This window comes from Manis pentadactyla, chromosome 4 (assembly GCF_030020395.1).
Source record: "Manis pentadactyla isolate mManPen7 chromosome 4, mManPen7.hap1, whole genome shotgun sequence".
Classification (NCBI taxonomy): domain Eukaryota; kingdom Metazoa; phylum Chordata; class Mammalia; order Pholidota; family Manidae; genus Manis; species Manis pentadactyla.
In genome coordinates this window covers 16436727-16458738 of record NC_080022.1, presented here as the reverse complement: position 1 = coordinate 16458738, position 22012 = coordinate 16436727, and the positions used below count along the sequence as shown (strand labels likewise).

The 22012-nt window shown below is 41.3% G+C and overlaps 1 protein-coding gene across 3 annotated transcripts in view; it reads right to left on the bottom strand.

Moving 5' to 3' along the window:
- The window catches only part of ZBTB40 (zinc finger and BTB domain containing 40), a 100981-nt gene that overhangs the window by 20744 nt on the left and 58225 nt on the right, over positions 1-22012 (bottom strand). For all 3 annotated transcript variants that reach the window (XR_008996921.1, XM_036914623.2, XM_036914625.2), the window contains exons 4-12: positions 18823-19015; positions 18063-18205; positions 14289-14481; positions 6101-6237; positions 5344-5545; positions 4853-4986; positions 3101-3269; positions 2317-2784; positions 1324-1530 (exon numbers count right to left, since the gene is read on the bottom strand). Coding sequence is in view for 2 of the 3 variants with exons in the window: in XM_036914623.2 (XP_036770518.2) it covers positions 1324-1530; positions 2317-2784; positions 3101-3269; positions 4853-4986; positions 5344-5545; positions 6101-6237; positions 14289-14481; positions 18063-18205; positions 18823-19015 (1846 nt within the window). In the remaining variant the exon portion in view is untranslated. The remainder of the gene's footprint in view (positions 1-1323; positions 1531-2316; positions 2785-3100; positions 3270-4852; positions 4987-5343; positions 5546-6100; positions 6238-14288; positions 14482-18062; positions 18206-18822; positions 19016-22012) is intronic.

Below are 22012 nucleotides of genomic sequence, written 5' to 3'. Positions count from 1 at the left end.
TCACCCCCTAGGATGTAGGCTCCATGACAACCAGGTGTGTACAGTCATGCTATCCCCAAAGACTGTAGTAGTGCCCAAGAAATTAATTCACTCAATGACTGCTTATCGAGGGCCTATTACTGCTAAGTACCATTCTAAGTTCCACAGATCCTGGAGTGGAAGAAACAGGCTAAGAGCTCTACCCTCATGGAGCTTGCATTCTAACAGGAGGAGACTAATTAGCAACACAACAGGTTAATGAGGTAGATAATATATCAGATGATAAGTACTATGGAGGAAAATAATGCAGGGGACTGGGGTGGGCCTGAGGCTACACAGGGTGGTCAGGAAAGGACTGGAGGAGATGGCAAGTGTGATCAAAAACTTGAAGGAGATGAGGAAGCGGAACCTGGAGGTGTCTGAGAGGAAAGCATTCCAAGCTGAGGGCAGAGCATGAACACAGGTCCTGCGCTGGCACCTGCAGGTCTGAGGCTTCAAAAGGAGGCTGCCCTGGGCAGATGAGTGCGAGGTGGGGAGAGTAGTAAGAGACATGCTCAGCTGTCAGGGGACTTAGTCACATGGGTCCTGGTGGGCTATCCTAAGGCCCTTGGATTTCACACTGTGGGACAAGAGAACCTTTTGCAAGGTTTCGAGCCGAGAAGTGATGAGATAGAGTTTAGTTGTGAAAGGGTCACTCAGGCTGTGTGTTGAGAACACCATCCATGGAAAGGATGAGCACAAGAACACCAGTTAGGAAGCCACTACAACAATCCCAGTGAGATGACGGTTAGTTCCTACACATAAATGCTCCAAACAATGCATAGAATTCTCCAGCAGGCCTTCCCTGGAAATGACCTTCTTCCCCTCTGACTGGCCTAGAAACCTCCTTCAATCTTGCCTGCCTCCCTGGTGTGACTCCGTCATATCCTGCTGATGGCTCTGCGCTGTAACTGCCTCTATACTAGGGGCACTGCAACCGCCAGCTAGGGGAGCACAGGACTCCAGCTTAGTCGTCAGCATCTGCCGTGCTCGATCCACAGCAGGTGCTCAACCAAGGTTTTTCTTGGTTTTATGTAAATAAAGGAATTCCTGGCTTTATGTAAATTCCATAAGTATAATCATAATACTATGTTAGCCAGCCTCACTTCAGAAATTCTCACCATAGCATTTTACATGTCTGTGCACATATGTGTTCCTGTTCCTAGGCATCTGTGTGCCTTGGGATTTTCTGTTGTTTTGTTTTTAATCTATGTGAGATACAGATCATGCCTAATTCCAAGTGGGTTTTAGGCAGCTCGCACAGTTAAATTTCATAGGAAAATGAAGGAAGTGTGCACGCCTTACCCTCTGAGTGCTTCTTCTTGGTGTGGTAGGCCAGGGCAGAAGCCTGGGTGAAGGTCATGAGGCAGTGCTTGCACATGAACGGGCGGTCACCAGTATGCAGGCGAAGGTGGTTCTTCAGGGTAGAGTTGGCTGCAAACTTTGCCCCACACTCTTCACAGGAGAAAGGCTTCTCATCAAAGTGCTCTGTCAGCTTGTGGTACTGCATGCCTAGGGAGCCGTGTCAGGGGCCAGAGGGACACTAGCAATCAATGTTATGAATCCAGCATGAGGATGACAGCAACCTTACCTCAGGTTGGGCCCCAAGAGGAAGCACAACACAAAGTATGGGACACCAGCCACGCTCACCCTGACTTCACAAAGCCAGGCTGCTCACTGTCACCACCGAGCAGCCCATAGTCACCATGGTCCTACTCCTGGATGGAGCAGGCATGGAGGTATTCTGGGTTTATCTTTACCATACCCTCTCTCTCCTAAATAGGACCCAGCTACCCAGAAAAAGTGAAACAAACTCACTTCTTTCATTAGGTTTATCTACCATCTGAGGTAAGGGGAACCTATTCTCTTTACATCCCATAGTTTCCATGATTCATGTTTTTTATCAAGAACCAAGGGATTCATGGAAACCTAAGAGTCAGGTGTTACATAGCTGGTTGTTATCATGACTTACTGAGTACTAACTTGGGGAGTACGAGCTCTACTGTAGGCACTATACTAGGTGTGGAACTATACTATCATCAATCTTTATAACAATCTAGAGAAGCAGGTGGAATCAGAGTGCCTATTTAACAGATGGGCAACTTAAAGCTCAGACAGCTGATTCCAAAGGTCACTTCTCAAAGAGCACTTCTCAAAACATTACCCTGCCTGCAGGGGAACCTGCCCTGGTTTCTAAGCCCATCCACAGCCCTTACTGCATTCAGCTAGAGTGGAGCCTGGGATCCAAACTACAATATCCAGGTTACCACCCTCTATTACTTCGCCTTTGGAATGTACCTGAGGCATGGGCAAATTCTCTGCCACAGAGGTCACACGTCACCGGAAGCCTCTTCTTCTTCTTCTTGGGGACGTTGGGCTCTCCGCCTGCACCATGGGCCTCCAGCTGATGTTTCTCCAGCTCTTTCTTAGAATCCTTGGTCTCACTGCACTCATTACACTGCACCTGTTTGCTCTTGGCCACCCGGCAGCGCTTCATGTGCACCTTGAGGCGGCAGTAGAAATGGAAGCTTTTGTCACAGGCCTTACAGATGAAGCTTTTCTTGGCAGTGTCCGGGGAGGCAGGTATATCCTTCTCTTGCTGTTCTGGCAAGGCGCCTGTCTGCCCCTGCTCACTCTGTTTCCCAGACTGGCAGTCCTCCTCAGCGGGCTTGGCTGCCTTTCCGTCTGCTTTGTCGTTGGCTTCATGGTGAAATTTATTACTCACCTTCCACCCTTCCTTCTCTCCATTGTCCTGAGTAAGGAAACCTGCATAGGAGAGAACTCTCATGGCTCTCGGAATTCTGTTTCTATTTTGCTTTTCTAGCTTTCTTCTCAGAGGGGACTGGAGACTAGTTGGGTCCCTCATACAGCTCTGAAGTAACATCATTGTCATCTTTACTGTCCAATATACACAAAGAGCATCATTTTACATCTACGTCTACAACTTTTCTATTAGATATTGAGAGCACATAAAATCAGTAAGGTAGTAATGTACGAACTCTTAGAGGAACTACTGCCTCCTCTCTGCAATAAGGAAACAAGCTGGGGGTCTGACAGGGCCCCCACCCACCCTATTGCTTACCAGTGTGTGCTAACTCCTGCATGACAGGCTGCAAGCCTGGGAAAGATCTGTGGATGCTGCACAAGAGGTGACATATTTCAATGGCTGAGACAGATTTTTCCATGGCTCTGCTCAGCACTGCTCTCAGGGAAGCTCCAGGACTGGCGGTCTCAGAGGAAATGCTCAGAATCTAAATGAATACCATGAGACAAAGGTTTGCAGTTCATATCAGCAGAGTTTCACCATGGTTTTCAACTTAGGGAAAAAAAGCTAATTTCAGAAAGGCATCGCTCCAGTTATAACAAGTTTTCATTTCTTGCAATAAATGTAGTGGAGAGCCTTCATTCCAAACAACAGGGAAATTAAGAAAATTTAAAAAAAAGGTACATGTCAAGATAAATTCATCAATACAAAGAAGGTACAAGCAAGGAAGCATTGTGTTTTCTACATGAGTATCTTCTCAGAAACTAGGAGTCTCTAAAATAATTGTTTCAGGTCTCAACAGTAGAAGCTCGGGAAGCCATAGGATTTGGCTGGTGGTGCTTCTGTCTTGGAGACAGAGACAGTTTTTCATAATATATAATTGTCTCAATGCCTGGAAGTAATTGTGCATGATCAGTGGCTTCACATTTTTAGATACTTAAATGTACCCTTTTAAACATCATTTCCTTTCATAAAGAAACTCAGCTTTTTAAAGAAGGTTCAAATAGGGGCTTTAAAGAGGCCAAGAATATTATTTCAAAGCCGTCATCTTTTAGAGTGTTAGAACTATCAGCAGAAAGAGTCAGTGCACAGAAAATGAAGCTAAACCATCTACAGATGGCCAAATGGAATTTTCATTTTGAAAGATATTTTATTTCTGCTCTTTTCAAGTCTGAATAAACCTGATGTCCCTTGAGGCAGGCATGAGACTAATTAGTGAGGCTAAAACTCATCAACTGCAGAAGCCCCATCTCTGAAGTACATGGCATACTGGAGAGAGTCTAGCTAGATGCATCTTTCCTCTGAAGCGCCACAGAAACGGTGCCATCTTCTCACCATCTGAGTCAGACCAAGGTGGAGCTGCCACCTGAATGGAGAGTTAGAAACCTTCCACACCTACTTGGACATAAAAGCACTACAGGTGAATCTCTAGTTTAATTTTATGGGCCTTTATCATTCTTGCCACTTGATATACGTGGTCCTGGGCCGGACATCCACAAATCCACCCCCCCACCCCACCAAGTCCCCACCTGGTTTTTCTGGGATTCTGGCCACACTGTGAAGCCTTACAGAAAATGAGTTGGCACTATTTGCTACCCCATATGGGCAAAAACTTTGTTCTATCTATGTTTGTCTTGGCTCTTTCTAGATGCCAGGATAGAGTGTGTAAAAGACCAATTTTACTTTCCTTCCTGTGAAAGAAGGTGTTTCTTAGGACATGCTAGAGAGTGGTATTGTGGTTCCCTTTGAGTTTACCTAGGTTTAGACAAATGGAAAACACCTAGCTTTGAGTCATATGAACCTGGGCTCAAATCCTAGCTTTACCACTGACCAGCTGGAGCATCCTAGACATACTATTGAACCCCCTGGAGCCTGAGTTCCCATTTTAAAATGTGTATGACGTCACCTGCCACTCAGGGTTTGGAGGATTAAAAGAGCAAAAGTGTCAGCTTAGCAAGGGGTTCTGCACACAGCAGGCACTCTACAGAAGTTGGTCCCTCCCTTAGGAACATCCCGGGCATCAACTCTGTAAAACTCTCCAAAGCAATGTGACTTTTATTCCCACCACACCTCTTTCACAGTCTCTGCCAGGTGCTCTTCCTCTGAGGTAAAACACCTGAGTTCAGTCCTTTGTTGGATGGCCTCCAGGATCAATTTGTGATGCCTCAGGATGGTTTCTAAGGCAGCACTTTCTTGACTGGTCACTGAAAGAAAGGTAGATTGAAAACTCCTTAGTTAAACTATGACCACCATTTCTTCCTTTCACCTTTTCTCAGCTCTTCATAATGAGAATACATTTCACCTATATCCTACCTAGGGTTGGGAGTGAGGAAAATGGCAAACAGCACTGAATTGAGAGGACAATTATTAGAATAAGCTTAGAATATTCATGGTGTATTTTATCGTAAAAGATTTACAAACTCCATGTCCTTGAACAAAATTGCCAGTCCTTATTCCAGTGGGATGTGGAAGACTAACTACCAGAAGAAAGTACTATCTTCTAGCAAGACCGACAATAACCTCTAGAGGGGCAAAGCCATGACAGAGGTTAGGTAACCTACCTGCCTGGAAGAAAGCATTGGCGCCAGGCTCCCTTCGTATTTCCTCCATGAGCAGGTTCAACGGGCAGGTCTTTGTCTCCTGAGCTGCCAGCAGCAGTTGCCAAATGGCTGTTGCAGAGAGAGTCTGCTTTTCTAGAGCTGCTGAAATCAGAGAACTGAAACCACCTGAACCAGGGTCACATTTCAAAAGCTTCTCCATGACCTTCAAGAAGCAGCACAAACATACAGTAAGGGACTTTCTAGCCACTGGCCTAGCTGCAAAGCTGCAAATCTGAGTACTGAGTCATAGCGCACTGAGTACTGGGTCATAGTGGACTGAGCACTGGCTCATAGCAGACTGAGTACTGGGTCATATGGATGAGTACTGGGTCATAGCAGACTGAGTACTGGCTTCACAGCAGACTGAGTACTGGGTTATAGTATTTCTGGGGAGGAGTTTTACAACATCCTTCACCTCTCTTAACCTGAGAGATTTTTATACATGACAAAGCTCTTCATTCCTCCTTTTGAATGTCTTTCCTTATTACTGCAGAAATTATAACCATCCTACTTATCATTTTGCCTTAGAAATGGGATCACCTTTTATTTCTCCTTCTCTGATAACCCCTGAACATTTTTCAGCATGGCTGCGTATATATATTTATATAATATATAAATATATTAAAAAAATACATTTATGTTCATCTTTTTTCCTTCTCTCTCATTTTCCACCCTCCCTCCCTCTCTCCCTTCTGCCTTCTCTTTCTTTCTCTCTTACCTCTCTTTCTCCAGGGACTAAACTCTTCATGTGAGTGATCATTTTTAGCAGCATCTGGTTGTCTGTGAAAATCTCAGAGAGGTTTTCCTGATACCGTCTCAACAGCTCAGTCCCATAATCAGCGGGGCTTGCTTGGACTGCAAAGATAGCAAAGGATTAACAAAACAACAACATTTGATACAACAAAACCTCCACGAGGGCTTCTCTTACAGAGGACTAGGGCAGTGACTCGTGAGAGGGGAAGAGAAGTGCCAGCACAAGAGCTCAGTCTCCTCTGGAGAGCAAGTGCGGCTCCTGGCTTGAGGCCTCACGCACATGTGTTCAGATCTCGTTTGGTCTGTACTTAATCACCCAGTGATTCAGGGTCACAAAACCACTGACACTTTGAAAGTTAGCGCCCAGTGGTAAAAGCTAGCAGCTACTCAACAGGGGGGTAATTAGAAGGCTGCACTTGTAAGAGGTTCAGATGCACAGATTCAAGGGGCATTATTTGTCAAGCCTGAGGTAAAGGCTCCGTGCGGTGATGCAAAATACAAGCAGGCATGAGGCAAGACTGTGGTAATGAAGCTGACCCATCTTCTTCTGTTCATAAGCCCTTTGGGCCAATCCATTATGTCCTCTCTTTTAAGAGGTCATATGTATTTGAAAGTAAAGAAAAATCAAAACTATCATGCATTTCCCTTAGTTTTGCAGCTATTTAAAAGCTTATCCTCTGGCCCAGTGACACTACTTCTGGGAATCTAGTCTTAAGAAAGGACCTGAAGGCAAAAACATCTATGTACAAAGATATTGACACTGCATAATTTGTGATAATGATGAAGATAACAAATAATATTTACTGAGAGCCTAACATGTTAGCACTGTGCTAAATGTTTTTACATATTTTATCTCCTAGTAGCCACAAAAACAAACTTATCCCCATCTCACAGAGGAGAGAATGAGGTTCAGGAAAGTTAGGTCCCTTGCTCAGAGTCACACAGCCACAAAGTAAGTCAGGATGTAACCCAGGGAGTCTTAAGGCTTAATGATTATGCTACATGTGCCCTAAACAGGGCAATGAGTAATACATCATCATATACCCTTTATGATGGAAAACTGCATAGCCTTCAAAAAACAGGATTATGAGGACTTTTTTGAAATGTGGCAGAGAATGTTTATGTTACTGTGTTAAATGGGGAAAGTTGTGGAATTATAAAATATGGTAGAGTATCCCAACATTGTAAAAACAAAGTGATAGATATGTGAACACGTTAATACTGTAATAATAAAGAGGTAGGATTTTAGGTTGTCTTATTTTTTTAATTGTTCAAATTTAAGTGTTTACTATTTTGATAAACTAGAAAAGAAGTTCTCTGGTTCCCAAATGTTCTTTTTATAAAAACCATCTCATTCTCCAATGCTGCAGGACAGGGAGAATTGCCTAGTTGGCTTGTTTTTCTAAGGAATGGGATATGGACTCATTTCCCCAAACTGAATGGACACGAAGGGTAGTTTCTGGAAACTGTTACAGGAACCATAAAGCAATCAAATGGGAATGGGGTAATCAAGATTTGAATGTTGACTGCTCATATTTGTCAACAGAGCTTGTGAAAATCTTGAGCTCTGGAAGAACAGGGATTAACGATGGCAGCATGAGCGGTAAGACAGAAACCTCCTCCCAAAACTACATATAGTATGAAAATATAGCAAACGCAACTAATCCTGAAAGAGCAACAGGAAAGAAGGCTGTGCCATACTGCCTACACCTAGGGAACAGAGCAGACCTCAAGGAAAAGGATAAAGTACCAAAGCCGTGACCCAGCAGGACCAAGCCCTTCGCCAAACACAGTTCACTGGCAGGAGGAAGAGAAATGGAGCAGGGAGGGGATGGGAGGCCTAGGACTGCTGAACACCCAGCCTTGGAGATCTGCTCTGGGAGCACAAACCTACATTACATGGTGCTCTGGAGATTAGTGCGGTTGGAAAGCTAAGAGAGGCAGAATACTTGGAGAGACTGAGATTCTAGTCACTTGTGGGGAACAGGTACCCACAACTGGCTGCTCTGGGACAAAAGAAAGGCAGGCACTCTGAGAGACCTCCCAACAGCAAGAGGGCTGCTAAAAGGGCAAGGATTGCACAGAGCTTGCTTCTCAGGAGAAAGGACAGGTGAATGAAATTGTCCCGGCGCACTCAGCCCAGCGGGTTGGGAACTTTCAGGAGCTTCAGGTGTTCCATCCCCCTGGCTGGCTACGCAGCTATGGGCACCACCACCCCACCACTGAGATTTGCAGCCTGCCACTCCTTCCTTCCGGCTGGCACAGTCTCGCAAACCAGATGCCCCTGCCATTGTGTCACGCCAGTCATAGGGTGGCCCTGCCTACGGCAGCTACAAGTGTATAGCAGAGGCTCCTCCCTGCGCATTCAGCCCACTGGCCCTGGCAGTGGAGGCAGGCACTGCAGCCAGCAATCAGGAAAGAGCTCTTTTCTCCCAACAGGCCACAGCGCTGCTCACCTGTGACCCCTGCCATCACTTCAGGGGCTAAGCAGCTCCACAGAGTAGAGCTTTTGGGCACTAGCGGGTGCCACCTTCAAATATGAAATGTCAAAAGGAACCTAGTTCAAGCCAAAATCCCACAAACACAAGAAAGAGGGCCAAGTGAAACTGACCTCATCAATCTTTCTGAAAGAGATTTCAAAATACAAATCATAAACATGCTCATGGAGCTACAGAAAAATATTCAACAACTCAGGCAGGAATTCAAGAATGAGATACAAATGTTGATGAATTTAGTATCTGAAATGAAACATACAATGGAAGGATTTAAAAGCAGATTAGATGAAGTAGATGAGATGGTAAATGAAATAGAAATTAGAAAACAGGAATAAAGAGAAGCTGAGGCACAGAGAGAAAAAAAGCTCTCTAGGAATGAAAGAATATTAAGAGAATGGTGCGACCAATCCAAATGGAACAATATTCACATTATAAGGGTACCAGAAGAATGAAGAGAGAAAAAGGGGTAGAAAGTATCTTTGAGAAGGTAATTTCTAAGACTTTCCTCAATCTCAGGAAGTAGATAGGCTGTCAGTCCATGGAGGTACACAAATCTCCCAACACAAGGGACCCAAGAAGACACCAAGACATATAATAATTAAAATGGCAAAGATCAAGGATAAGGACAGACTATTAAAAGCAGCCAGAGGAGAAAAAAGATCACATACAAAGGAAAACCCATCAGGCTATCATCAGACTTTTCAGGCCAAAAGGGCTGGCATGATATATTTAATGCAATGAAGCAGAAGGGCCTCAAACCAAGAAAACTCTATGCAGCAAGAGTATCATTTAAATTTGAAGGAAGGATTAAACAATTTCCAGAGAAGCAAAAACTGAGACAATTTACCTCCCACAAACTGTCTCTACAGTGTATTCTGGAGGGGCTGCTATAGATGGAAGTGTTCCTAAGGCTAAATAGCTGTCAGCAGAGGAAATAAAACCACAGTAAAGAAAGTAGACCAATTAATTACAATGCAGATGCAAAATCAAATCAACTACCCCCAAAGTCAGTCAAAGAATAGACAAAGAATACAGAATATAATACCAAGTACATAAAGAATGGAGAAGGAAGGAAAAAGAAAAAAGAACCTCTGGATTGTGTTTGTAATAGTGTACTAAGTGAGTTAAGATGGACTGTTAGATAGTAAGGAAGTTACCCTTGAACCTTTGATAACCACAAATCTAAAGCCTGCAATGGCAATAAGTACATACCTATCGATAATCACCCTAAATGTAAATGGTCTGAATGCACCAATGCTGCCTACAAGAGACTCACTTCAAACCCAAAGACATACACAGACTGAAAGTAAAAGGATGGAAAATGATATTTCATGCAACTAATAGGGAGAAAAAAGCAGGAGTTGCAGTACTTGTATCAGACAAAGTAGACTCGAAAACAAAAGAAAGTAACAAGAGACAAAAAGGGCATGATAAAGGGGTCAGTCCAACAAGAGGATATAACCATTATAAATATCTATGCACCCAACACAGGAGCACCTACATATGTGAAACAAATACTAACAGAATTAAAGGAGGAAATAAAATACAATGCATTCATTTTAGGAGACTTCACACTCCACTCACTCCAAAGGACAGATCAACCAAACAGAAAATAAGTAAGGAGACAGAGGCACTGAACAACACATTAGAACAGAAGGACCTAACAGCCACCTACAGAACTCTACACCCCAAAGCAGCAGGATACACATTCTTTTCAAGTGCACATGGAACATTTTCAAGATTAGATCATATACTAGGCCACAAAAAGAGCCTCAGTAAATTAAAAAAGATTGAAATTGTACCAATCAGTTTCTCAGACCACAAAGGTATGAAACTAGAAATAAATTACACAAAGAAAACAAAAAACTCCACAAACATATGGAGGCTTAATAACACACTCCTAAATAATCAATGGATTAATGACCAAATAAAAACAGAGATCAAGCAATATATGAACACAAATGACAACAATAATTCAATACCGCAAAAATCTGTGGGATGCAGCGAAGGCCGTGCTAAGAGGGAAGTATATTGCAAAACAGGCCTACCTCAGGAAACAAGAACAATCCCATATGAACAGTCTAAACTCACAATTAACGAAACTAGAAAAAGAAGAACAAATGAGACCCAAAGTCAGTAAAAGGAGGGTCATAATAAAGATAAGGGCATAAATAAATAAAATCAAGAATAAAACAATAGAAAGAATCAATGAAAGCAGAAGTTGGTTCTTCGAGAAAATAAACAAAATAGATAAACCACTAGCCAGACTTATCAAGAAAAAAAGACTCTACACACATGAACAGAATCAGAAATGAAAAAGGAAAAATCACTACAGACACCACAGAAATACAAAGAATTAGAGCGAATACTATGAAAAATTATATGGTAAAAAACAGGATAACCTAGAAGAAATGAACAACTTTCTAGAAAAATACAACCTTGCAAGGCAGACTCCAGAAGAAACACAAAATCTGAACAGATGAATTACCAGCAATGAAATAGAATAGTAGTTAAAACACTACCTAAGAATAAAACCCCTGGACAAGATGGCTTCACCACTGAATTTTATCAAACATTTCATGAAGACCTAATACCTATCCTCCTTAAAGTTTTCCAAAAAGTAGAAGAGAAGGGAATACTTCCAAACTCATTCTATGAGGCCAGCATCATTCTAATACCAAAACCTGGCAAAGACACCACAAAAAAAGAAAACTACAGACCAATATCCCTGATGAACATAGATGTAAAAAATATTCAACAAAATATTAGCAAATCAAATTCAAAAATACATGAAAAAGATCATCCATCATGATTAAGTCAGATTTATTCCAGGTATGCAAGGATGGCACAATATTAGAAAATTCATCAACACCATCCACCACATTAACAAAAAGAAGGAAAAAAAGCACATCATCATCTCCATAGATGCCAAAAAAGTATTCGACAAAATTCAACATCCATTCATGATAAAAACTCACAACAAAATGGGTATAGAGGGCAAGTACCTCAAAATACTAAAGACCATATATGACAAACCCACAGCCAACATTATACTTAACAGTGAGAAGCTGAAAGCCTTTCCTTTAAGATAGGGAACATCTTAAGATGCCTACTCTCCCCACTTTCATTCAGCATAGTTCTGGAGGTCCTAGCCATGGCAATCAGAAAACACAAAGAAATAAAAGGCATCCAGATTGGTAAGGAAGAATTTAAACTGTCCCTGTTTGCAGATGACATGATATTGTACATAAAAAACCCTAAAGAATCCACCCCAAAACTACTAGAACTAATAACTGAATTCAGCAAAGTTGCAAGATACAAAATCCATACACAGAAAGCTGTAGCATTCCTATATACTAATGATGAACTAGCAGAAAGAGAAATCAGAAAAACAATTCCATTCACAATTGTATCAAAAGGAACAAAATACCTAGGAATAAACCTAACCAAGGAGGTGAAAGATCTATACCCTGAAAACTACAAGACACTCATGAGAGAAATTAAAGAAGACACCAATAAATGGAAATACACCCTGTACTCATGGATAGGAAGAATAAATATTGTCAAAATGGCTATCCTGCCTAAAGAAATCTACAGATTCAATGCAATCCCTATCAAAATACCAACAGCATTCTTCAACAAGCTAGAGAAAATAGTTCTAAAATTCATATGGAACCCCAAAGACCCCAAATAGCCAAAGCAATCCTAAGAAAGAATAAAGCAGGGGGGATTACCCTCCCCGACTTCAAGCTCTACTACAAAGCCACAGAAATCAAGATAATTTGGTACTGGCACAAGAACAGACCCATAGATCAGTGGAACAGAACTGAGAGCCCAGATATAAACCCAAGCATATATGGTCAATTAATATATGATAAAGGATCCATGGATATACAATGGGGAAATGACAGCCTCCTCAACAGCTGGTGTTGGCAAAACTCGACAGCTATGTGTAAGAGAATGAAACTGGGTTATTGTTTAACTCCATACACAAAAATAAAACTCAAAATGGATCAAAGACCTGAATGTAAGTCATGAAACCATAAAACTCTTAGAAGAAAATATAGGCAAAAATCTCTTGAATATAAACACGAGTAACTTTTTTCTGAACACATCTTCTAAGGCATTCTGAACACATCTTCTCGGGCAAGAGAAACAAAAGCAAAATGAACACATGAGACTGCATCAAGCTAAAAAGTTTCTGTACAGTAAAGGACACCATCAGTAGAACAAAAAGACATCCTATAGTATGGGAGAATATATTTGTAAACAAAATATCGGACAAGGGGTTAATATCCAAAATATATAAAGAACTCACATGCCTTAACAACAAAAAACCAAATAACCCAATTAAAAAATGGGCAGAGGATATGAACAGACAATTCTCCAGAGAAGAAATTCAGATGGCCAACAGGCACATGGAAAGATGCTCCTCATCACTAATTATCAGGGAAATGCACATTGAAACCACAATGAGATATCACCTCACACCAGTTAGGATAGCCAACATCGAAAAGACATGGAACAACAAATGCTGGCAAGGATGCAGAGAAAGGGGAACCCTCCTACACTGCTGGTGGGAATGTAAATTAGTTCAACCATTGTGGAAAGCAATATGGAGGTTCCTCAAAAAACTAAAAATAGAAATACAATTTGACCCAGGAATTCCACTCCTAAGAATTTACCCAAAGAAAACAAGATCCCTGATTCAAAAAGACATATGCACCCCTATGTTTACTGCAGCACTATTTACAATAGCCAAGATATGGAAGCAACCTAAGTGTCCATCAGTAGATTAACAGATAAAGAAGATGTGGTCCATATACACAATGGAATATTATTCAGCCATAAGAAGAAAACAAATCCTACCATTTGCAACTACATGGATGGAGCTAGAGGGTATTATGCTCAGTGAAATAAGCCAGGCAGAGAAAGACAAGTACCAAATGATTTCCTTTATTTGTAGAGTTGTTGTTATAACAGCAAAGCAAAACTGAAGGAACAAAACAGCAGCAGACTCACAGACTCCAAGAAGGCACTAGTGATTACCAAAGGGGAGGAGTGTGGGAAGGTGGGTGGGAAGGGAGGGAGAAGGGGATTGAGGGATATTATGATTGGTACACATGGTGTAGGGGGGATCACAGGGAAGAACGTGTAGAATCTAGAAGACAAGTAGTGACTCTGTGGCATCTTACTAGGCTGATGAACAGTGACTTCTATGGGGTATGAAGGGGACTTGATAATATGGGTGAATGTAGTAAACACAATGTTTTTCAAGTGAAACCTTCATAACAGTGTATATCAGCGACACCTTAATAAAAAATTAATAAAATAAAATAAAATCCTGAGCTCTGTAAGCTCATTTGCTCCTCAAGCAGTCACAGGTGACACATGATAGCACAGGGAAAGCCACACAAACCAACCCTGCACCATAGGAACATCATGAGGCGGCTACATGGAGAAGAGCAATTCTTGATTTCTGAGCTTAGCCTGAGAAGCACTGAGAATCACTGACTTGTGGCAGCTAGTTTCTGTTGTGAAACTGTATCTCTTAACATTATCTCATCTCCCCAGCATGGAGCCAAAAGGGTGTTTGTTCTAAGCTATAATTTTCTGTAGGAGTGGTTCTAGTCCAGAGAGTCAATAATTAACTAATACCTGTGGTGTTCGGCAAAATGGCTAATTTCTGCAAATTCTCCAGCAGCAGGCCCAAGTTTGGGAACGTCATCTTCACAGCCTGAAGGAGTTTTACCAAACTCTCGGCTGTCAGGGTTTTCTCTTCAGACATTCTCTGCAACAGATTTTCTATTGTCTCCTTGGGTGTCCCGCTCTCACAGCAGTTCAGTACCACCTGCATGGCAAGCAACCAAGCAGACACCAGTCACCAGCCATCTAAGTGCTTCGGACACACCACTGGAACCCAGCAAGATGGCATTATGTGCCCTGCTCCTCTACTGGTCTCTATCACATTTTCATCATCTCCTCCTTATTCTGTCTCAGTAAAAATCTAAAACAGTCTCCAAACAAACAGTTCTATGAAATTCTTTCTCACCTGCTGGTCTGTATATATTCTTTGCCTCCAACAATTTGCATTTTGTGAAAATATACTTACACTAGGCCTATATGGCAGAGCGGCAAGCTAACATCTAGTTCTTTAGATTTGGTTTGTTCAGATACTAAGCGTGAGAAACAGACTGACAATTAATTAATACAGTGATAGTGTTTATCAATCTCTGTTCAAGAAAGTATACGGCAGTGGTAGAGCCTGCAATTACAGAGCAATTCTGTTATTTTACTTCCTTGTACGATATTTGCACAGCAATTTGAATGCCCAGATAATTTACACATTAGTCTGTGGCCTCCAAAATAACAAATGTGAAGTGCATTTCTGGATTAATTTTCTTGTGGATTCTTTCTTATCCATCTCTTTCTCACTGGCCATGTATTATCTGCTCCAGTCATCATCCCATCCCACAATTCCTTTTTCTTGGTGTACTAGAGGATTTTCTGGGCCAGAGGGTACCAGCAAATGTTCAGCAAAAGGTTGAAAAAACAAAACATGGTACAGTTATTTTACAGATATTTCCCTATTACAAAAGAAATATTTCTGAATGGACTGTGACTCATATGCATAACTTGACTCTGACAGAACTGATAATGCAGGGGATTACTTCAGTACATACACTCTACAGACTCAATAGGAACTGAATTTTGAGCTTTCCTTTGGGAAACTGCCAGCTCTCAAGAGAAACAGTGAGGCGGATCAGCCATGGTTAGCATGACAGAGGACTGCCATTATCACATTAACCCCCACTGAAAATCAAGAATTCAGCTCTAAAACCAAATTAATTTTATAAATATGAAAGGAATATCTACATTATATATATGAAAGGAATGTACATATTATAAATTAAGTTGTCATATTCCCTGTCGGTACAGAACATAGTCATTCTCTTTGTTTAAAGTCTAAAATATATTCGATTTCTACTAAGTGAATCATATTTTAACATTTAAGAGCTTGTACTAAAAACATACTGATGTCAGTGCTATCATACCTAACACATAATGAGGCTGCTAGATACTGTTAAGAGTGGGTATGGGCTTTAAAGCCAGAGGATAGACCTAGTTTGAACCCCAGTTCCAGGATCTACTGCCTATGTGATCTTGGGCAAGTTATTTAATTATTTGAAACTTATTTTCCTCATCTGCAAAATAATAATATCAACTCTTGCACAGTTGTTTATGAAGAGTCTATAAAATGAAGTTGTTACTTGTAGAGCCTAACACAGCTTCTGGGACATGTGTTATCTTTAAATAATGGTGGTCATTGATATTATTAGGAAGCAGTATGCATAGTGGTTAAAGGAACGTTCTTTGTTTAGAAGTCTGAGTTCCAGTACTGGCTCCAAGCAGGGGTGTCTCTGGGTGAGCTGCTTAGCATTCTTAAGTGTCTGTTTCATCATCTTTAAAATCAGGATAAATGTCCAGGATTCATAAAGTTGTTGCGAGGGTAGAATTTAGTAACATCTGACAGGTCCTCAGCATGCGGCATGGCACAGAGAAAGCACCTGGAGTAATTACTACTTTTCTATTTGTTTCCAATCCTGAAGTGAAGATATTCCTACTTACCATGTGGTGCAGAATCCAAGGCATATATACCTCAGGACCACGGGGCCTGGATGAGCATCACTCCCTACGAGGAGCAGCTCTACAGGCCTGGGTGAGTGCTCCACAGGACGCCCAGATGCTGCAGCTATTAAACAGCATTCACCTCTCCACTCCCACTGTATTATTTTGCTTCAATTTTTGTGAGAAGGAGTAACTTAATGAGGTTCTAGTTGAACCCCAATCCAAAGAAGTTGTTGTGATTTATAACTAATTTAAGTTCTTCTGCTTCAGCCCTTTCTGTCCAGTAAACTGAAAGTGACATAAGAAAATGACAGCATGGTTTGCCTTGCTGCAGAGAATGAAGCTGTCTGGGCTCTTCCCTTGTTTTACCAAGGTAATGAAACAGTTCAAGGGACATATTCAATCTAGCTAAGGAAAAGGTTGGTATGAATAATCGAATGAAATCTGTAGACAAGGAATCAGGTACTTCTTGAGCTATAAGCAACTTACTTAAACTGAGTGCCTGACATTACCTATAATCTGAAATATAAGAAAAAAGCAGAGGTTTAACCTGACTTTGTATATTAACTTTCTTTAAGAAGGTCAAAGGAATTTAAAAAATTTTAAACATAATTAACTTGCAAAATACAACTCTGAGATTAAAGATTGTTCCCATTTTCTACGAAAAAATAGCAATATAAGATCACTGAGAAAAAGAAAATCTAGGATCCAGTCCTTACTACTCATCTAGTGCTTAGCCATTTTACCAGTGGTTTCTAAACATTTTTTCTCCTGAGTATTTAAGCCACTTCCCAGCCAATTCCAGTTTCAGGAATTGATGCCACAGAAGTTCTCTGCCCCTATTCCTTCCTTCCAGATATAAAAATATTTTTAGCACAAACTTGAAATCAGTAACACCAACAAATACAGTTATCTAGTTGACTTGAGAAGTCATGCTAGCAGTTTTATGAGGATTTTGCTCGCTGGTGGGAGAGTAAATTGGTACAACCTTCCTGAAGGGCAATTTGGCAATATATATCAAACACTTGAAAATTTTTATACTCTCTATTCCAAAATTACATCTCCTAAAAATTATACTGAGGGAATAATTTGAGAATTATGCAAATTTGTGTGCAAGGATGTTTTCTGCAACATCACTTAAAAAGGAAAAAACTGGAAACAAATGCCCAACAATAAAGAATTAATGAGTTATGGTATGTCCATCAGCCAGAATACAACATAGGTCCCCAAATCCATATTATAGGGATGGAAATGTATTCATAATGTATCAAATAAAAACCCCAAGTCATAAAATTGTACATTCTGTTCATCCCTATTCCAGGATGATCCAAATGAGAAAAAGTAGGACTACATGCTCCACAATGTTGGTAGTCATCATCTCTGAGAGGCGAGATGGCAGGAGATTTGAATTTTTTTGTCTTCTTGTTTGTTTTCCCCAATTTTCTACAGATGAACAGTGTGTCCTTAATGTAAAGAGGAAAAGTATCATAATAATTACAAATGCACCTAATGATGTTAACTCTTGAGGCAACTATTTTTTGTTAAAAACTCTTTGAATCAGAGCAGGAATATCCACCCATCGCCATATCTGAGCATTTCATGTATGACTACAATGTGCAAGACCCTCAACAAGCTGCTGCAAGGGATGCAAAGAGGCATGAATCAAGAATCTGAGCTTCAAGGAGCTTACTATGCAGTACGCACAAAATTACTGCAAGGTAGAAAGTGCTATGTGCCACCAAAGAGGCTTTAAAAAGTGCTGTATGAAATCAGAAGGGAGGAAGAGATGCTCAACACAGTTACCCGTTTCTCAGGGCCAGTCAGGAACTCCTCCTTGGCGGTCTCCAGGAACTCCACAATAGGTCTCAGCTGTGTCACACACCGGATCAGGTCCTCTTTGTGTTCTAGTAACAGAACAGACAAGGTCTTTCCCTCCTCGGTGCTCCCTGGGGGAGAAAGAGTTAGAGACACACAACAGAAGCTAGTCAATTTGAAGAAAATGACAGCATGGTTTGTCAAGAGAGATCTAACAGAATAGGAAAGTGATTCTCAGCCTATTTTGAGCACCCAAATGCAGAATCTCTTTTTGGAGAGGAAAATACTTTATTATTCCGTTTAAACTCTATGAAAGGAAAAATGTTTCATTTATCTGTCGAAACACAAAAGCTGCAGAGCCAGCCAGAGGTTAACTTTCTGGTTGGCAAGGCCACTGCTTTGTACCTAACCCAAACGAGAGAGACGTCAGCCTTTAAGTGCTGTCAGCCAACCAGTTCACCCTGGGCACTCGTAACATTGATTTGGGCATGTGGTTTTTTGAAGGGCAGGAGAGCATTGATGATATTCTCCAACTTCAAGGTGTCAGACTAGTTAGCTAGGAGCTAGAAATAGAGACTTAAATTTAATTCGTGTCTAGTTAACATGCAGCTTCTGTTATTACACGTAGAGTTTATGTGAAATTCACTTAACAGTAACAAAGCCACTGAAGAAACTTACCACTGGAGCAAACTTTACAGCTTCTTCCCAGAATAAAACTCAGTCAGCTCAGGAGGGTAGAATCTCCTACCTTGTGGCTGCACTGCTGCTACCTCTTCCAGCTTTCTGCCCAGCAAGGCTGCCTTTACCGCAGGATTCGAATCTTGGTACAGCCGCAACAGGGACACAACAGTCTGAACATCCAGGCTCTTAGCTCTTACTTTACTCAGGATTCTCTGGAATGCTGAATGTCCTTCTTCACCCTCAAGACATCCCATTATGGCCTGTGGAACACAAGTAACCAGAAAGAGAGATTACTAGCCGGAAGAACCACACTCTCCTTAGATTCAGCAAGTAAGATCCTCAAAATCTGATCGCCACCCGCCTTCTTGGCTTTTCTGTGGTATCTGGCATTACTTTTGCCTCTGTGTCACAATCTCATTTCCCAATATAGAGGCACTTTAGATAAGCACTCACCTTTCTGACCACTCCTTTTCAGCATTCCTCACTAATCCTTCCAAATCCATAACCATAGGCAATACTTCAGACTGGTCTCAACTCATTTTTTCCCCCTTTATTCTCTCTGTTGTGAAAAGCTCTCAGATATATAGTTTTAACTATCACCTTTACACAGATAATGCTGCAAACCAGCTCTCTAATCCTTTCTGTTTAGAGCCACACAGTTTCTACTAGAAGTGCCTCATCCTTCAGAGGTCTCAGCACCACATGTCACCATCTAGACTCCACTAGAGTATAAAACATCAACAACTCCAGTGATGAAATAAACAAAAATAGTATCTCTCACACAAATGGGAGGAAGGCCAACTGGAGGGCAAGATTAATATTTCTAGTTTATTAAATAATTTGAAGTGATTTGAATATGATGAATGACATGAAATAATTTGAAAAAAATCTAGAGCCAAAACTTAATTTCATGCATATAAGTCTGTATATTTCTGCTTGGCAAAACTACAGCCTACCTTTAATTTTTCTTGTGTGTTAATACTATTTAAATAAGTTATCTCACAAGTCTTTAAAGAGCAAAAAGTTATAGTTTCTACACACACACAACCCCACATCCCAAATACACAGCACGAAGGATTTCATGAACATGCAGAGTTCAGTTGCAAAATTCAGCTACACAGTTATTATAAATTCTGGCGGCAATCATACGTTTAAAATTTTTGTATAGAAAGATTTTTATCTTTCCCATCTCCTCCCAAATAAACAGGAATTATAAATAAGTTAGATTCTCTGTTACTTGGCTTTGCTTTAGCTTGTTTCCTGATCACAGAATGGCTTTATAAAGCTAAATTAAACTTAAAGGGGGGGGAAAAAGGTTCCTATGATTTTTAGTCATCTACAAAGTAAACTTAGATAAAACACAGTTTAGTAATCGACACAGATTATAATGGATTAAATAACTTCCATGAACCTAAAGTTAACTCATCTTGTCTCTATTTTAAAAACAATTATCTCTTGTCTCTATTAATAAAACAAATGGGGTAATGACATCCACTGAATACTTAATCCCCTTCGGTCACATTTATTCAACCTTCATGTTTTTGTTAGTGACCTAAAATCTGTTTAGAATGCCTTTTCCCTGACAACAGTAGGGACCTGAGGTAAGTAGCCCCTAAATTGGTTCCCAATATCCCAGGGATTCATGCCCTTGGGCTGACCCTAATGACGTGCTTCTAAGGAAGAGAATATGGCAAAAGTAATAGGATGTCTCTTCCAGGTCACCACGGCTTCCGTCTTGTCTATGTGTGCTCTCTGTCTCTGCTCTGGATGCAAGCTGCCATGTTTTGAGTGGCCCTACAGAGAGGCCCATGTGGCAAGGAGCTAAATGTCTCCAGCCAGCAGTCAGTGAGTGAGCTTGGAAGTGATCTTCTGAAGCCTGCCGACAGCCACGTGAGCGAGCTTAGAAAGAGACAGTCCCCTAACTGAGACTCGAGACATCTGCAGTCTGGCCGATACCTTAACTGCAGTGCTGCCAGGGACGCTGAGCCAGGGACTCAGCTAAGCATGCCTGGACTCCTGACCCCAAAAATTGTGATGTAATAAATGTTTGTTCTTTTAAACTGCTAAACTTAGAGTAACTTGTTACATATCAATAGACCCCTAATACAGACCCCACTCATTGTTAACATGTTTCTTCTGCTTTATCTTGCCTTTCCTTTCTTCCTTTTATGCATCTTAACTAATAATGCATATAGCCATCTCATGCTAGTCCAGACCAGTGGTTTTTTCACCTGAAGCTCTCTGAATAGCCCAAATCCACCTTTCTCAGTATCCAATTTGTCTAGTTATCATTTGAGCCAGTGGGGAAGAGAAGCTTTCATCAATGCTGGCATCTGATGTGCTTCTCATTATCCTCTCTGCTGTCTCCTCCTCTGCAGAACTGCTCAGCAGTGAAATTAAAACATTTGTTAACTCCCTTGCTCAGCAGTGACACCAGGGTGTGACCATCTGGGATGACAAGCTGGGGTGGGCTGATCAAAGGCCAGGACGGAGCAGTAAGCTGCTAGGACAGCCCTGCTCTCTGCTCTTTCTTCTAGAACCTAACGGGGACCTGCACCAGAGCCCATGTTTTAACTGTTACTCCATCAGCCCCTTAAGCTGCCTGGGGCTTCGCAGCGGAGGAAGCCCTTTTCTGAAATAGTGTTATCTGCCTAAACAGAAGGGTGTCACATATTGCAACAGGCTGAGGTTCACTGACTGCTGTCACATAACAGAACTCTTAAGAGATGGACTGAAACAGTTCTGTTCTTTAACCATACATATGGAACTCTTCTGATTCTCAAGAGTTAAAGGTACTTCAAAAAAATTCATACCAATTCATGGTCACACGTGTAATCAAAGTACTTTATGAGTGAACTACAAACCATGTATTTAAAGATGGGACGGTTTCCTTTCCCACTGTTCTATAGGAAAAACCATTTACTTTTTCACTTACACTCAGCTCTTTTAATTAAATTTACTTACTTTCCCATTGCCTTCGGGTTTGTTTGGGTTCTACTATACTCATTTGCTCATGCTTCCCCGAATACCAAGGGCCAGATGATGGCAATAATGATACAGACCACAACAGTTCAACCCTATGCCAGACACTGTGCTATGTGCCATCTACTTTATTCCTCACATCAGTCCTAGGAAGCATTATTACAACTACTTCAGTGAGAGTCAGAGAGGGGAAATAACCCGCCCAAGGTTGCATGGCTAGTAAACAAAAGTCCCTGGATGAAACACTGAGCTTATCCCACCTACCTGGCACCCCT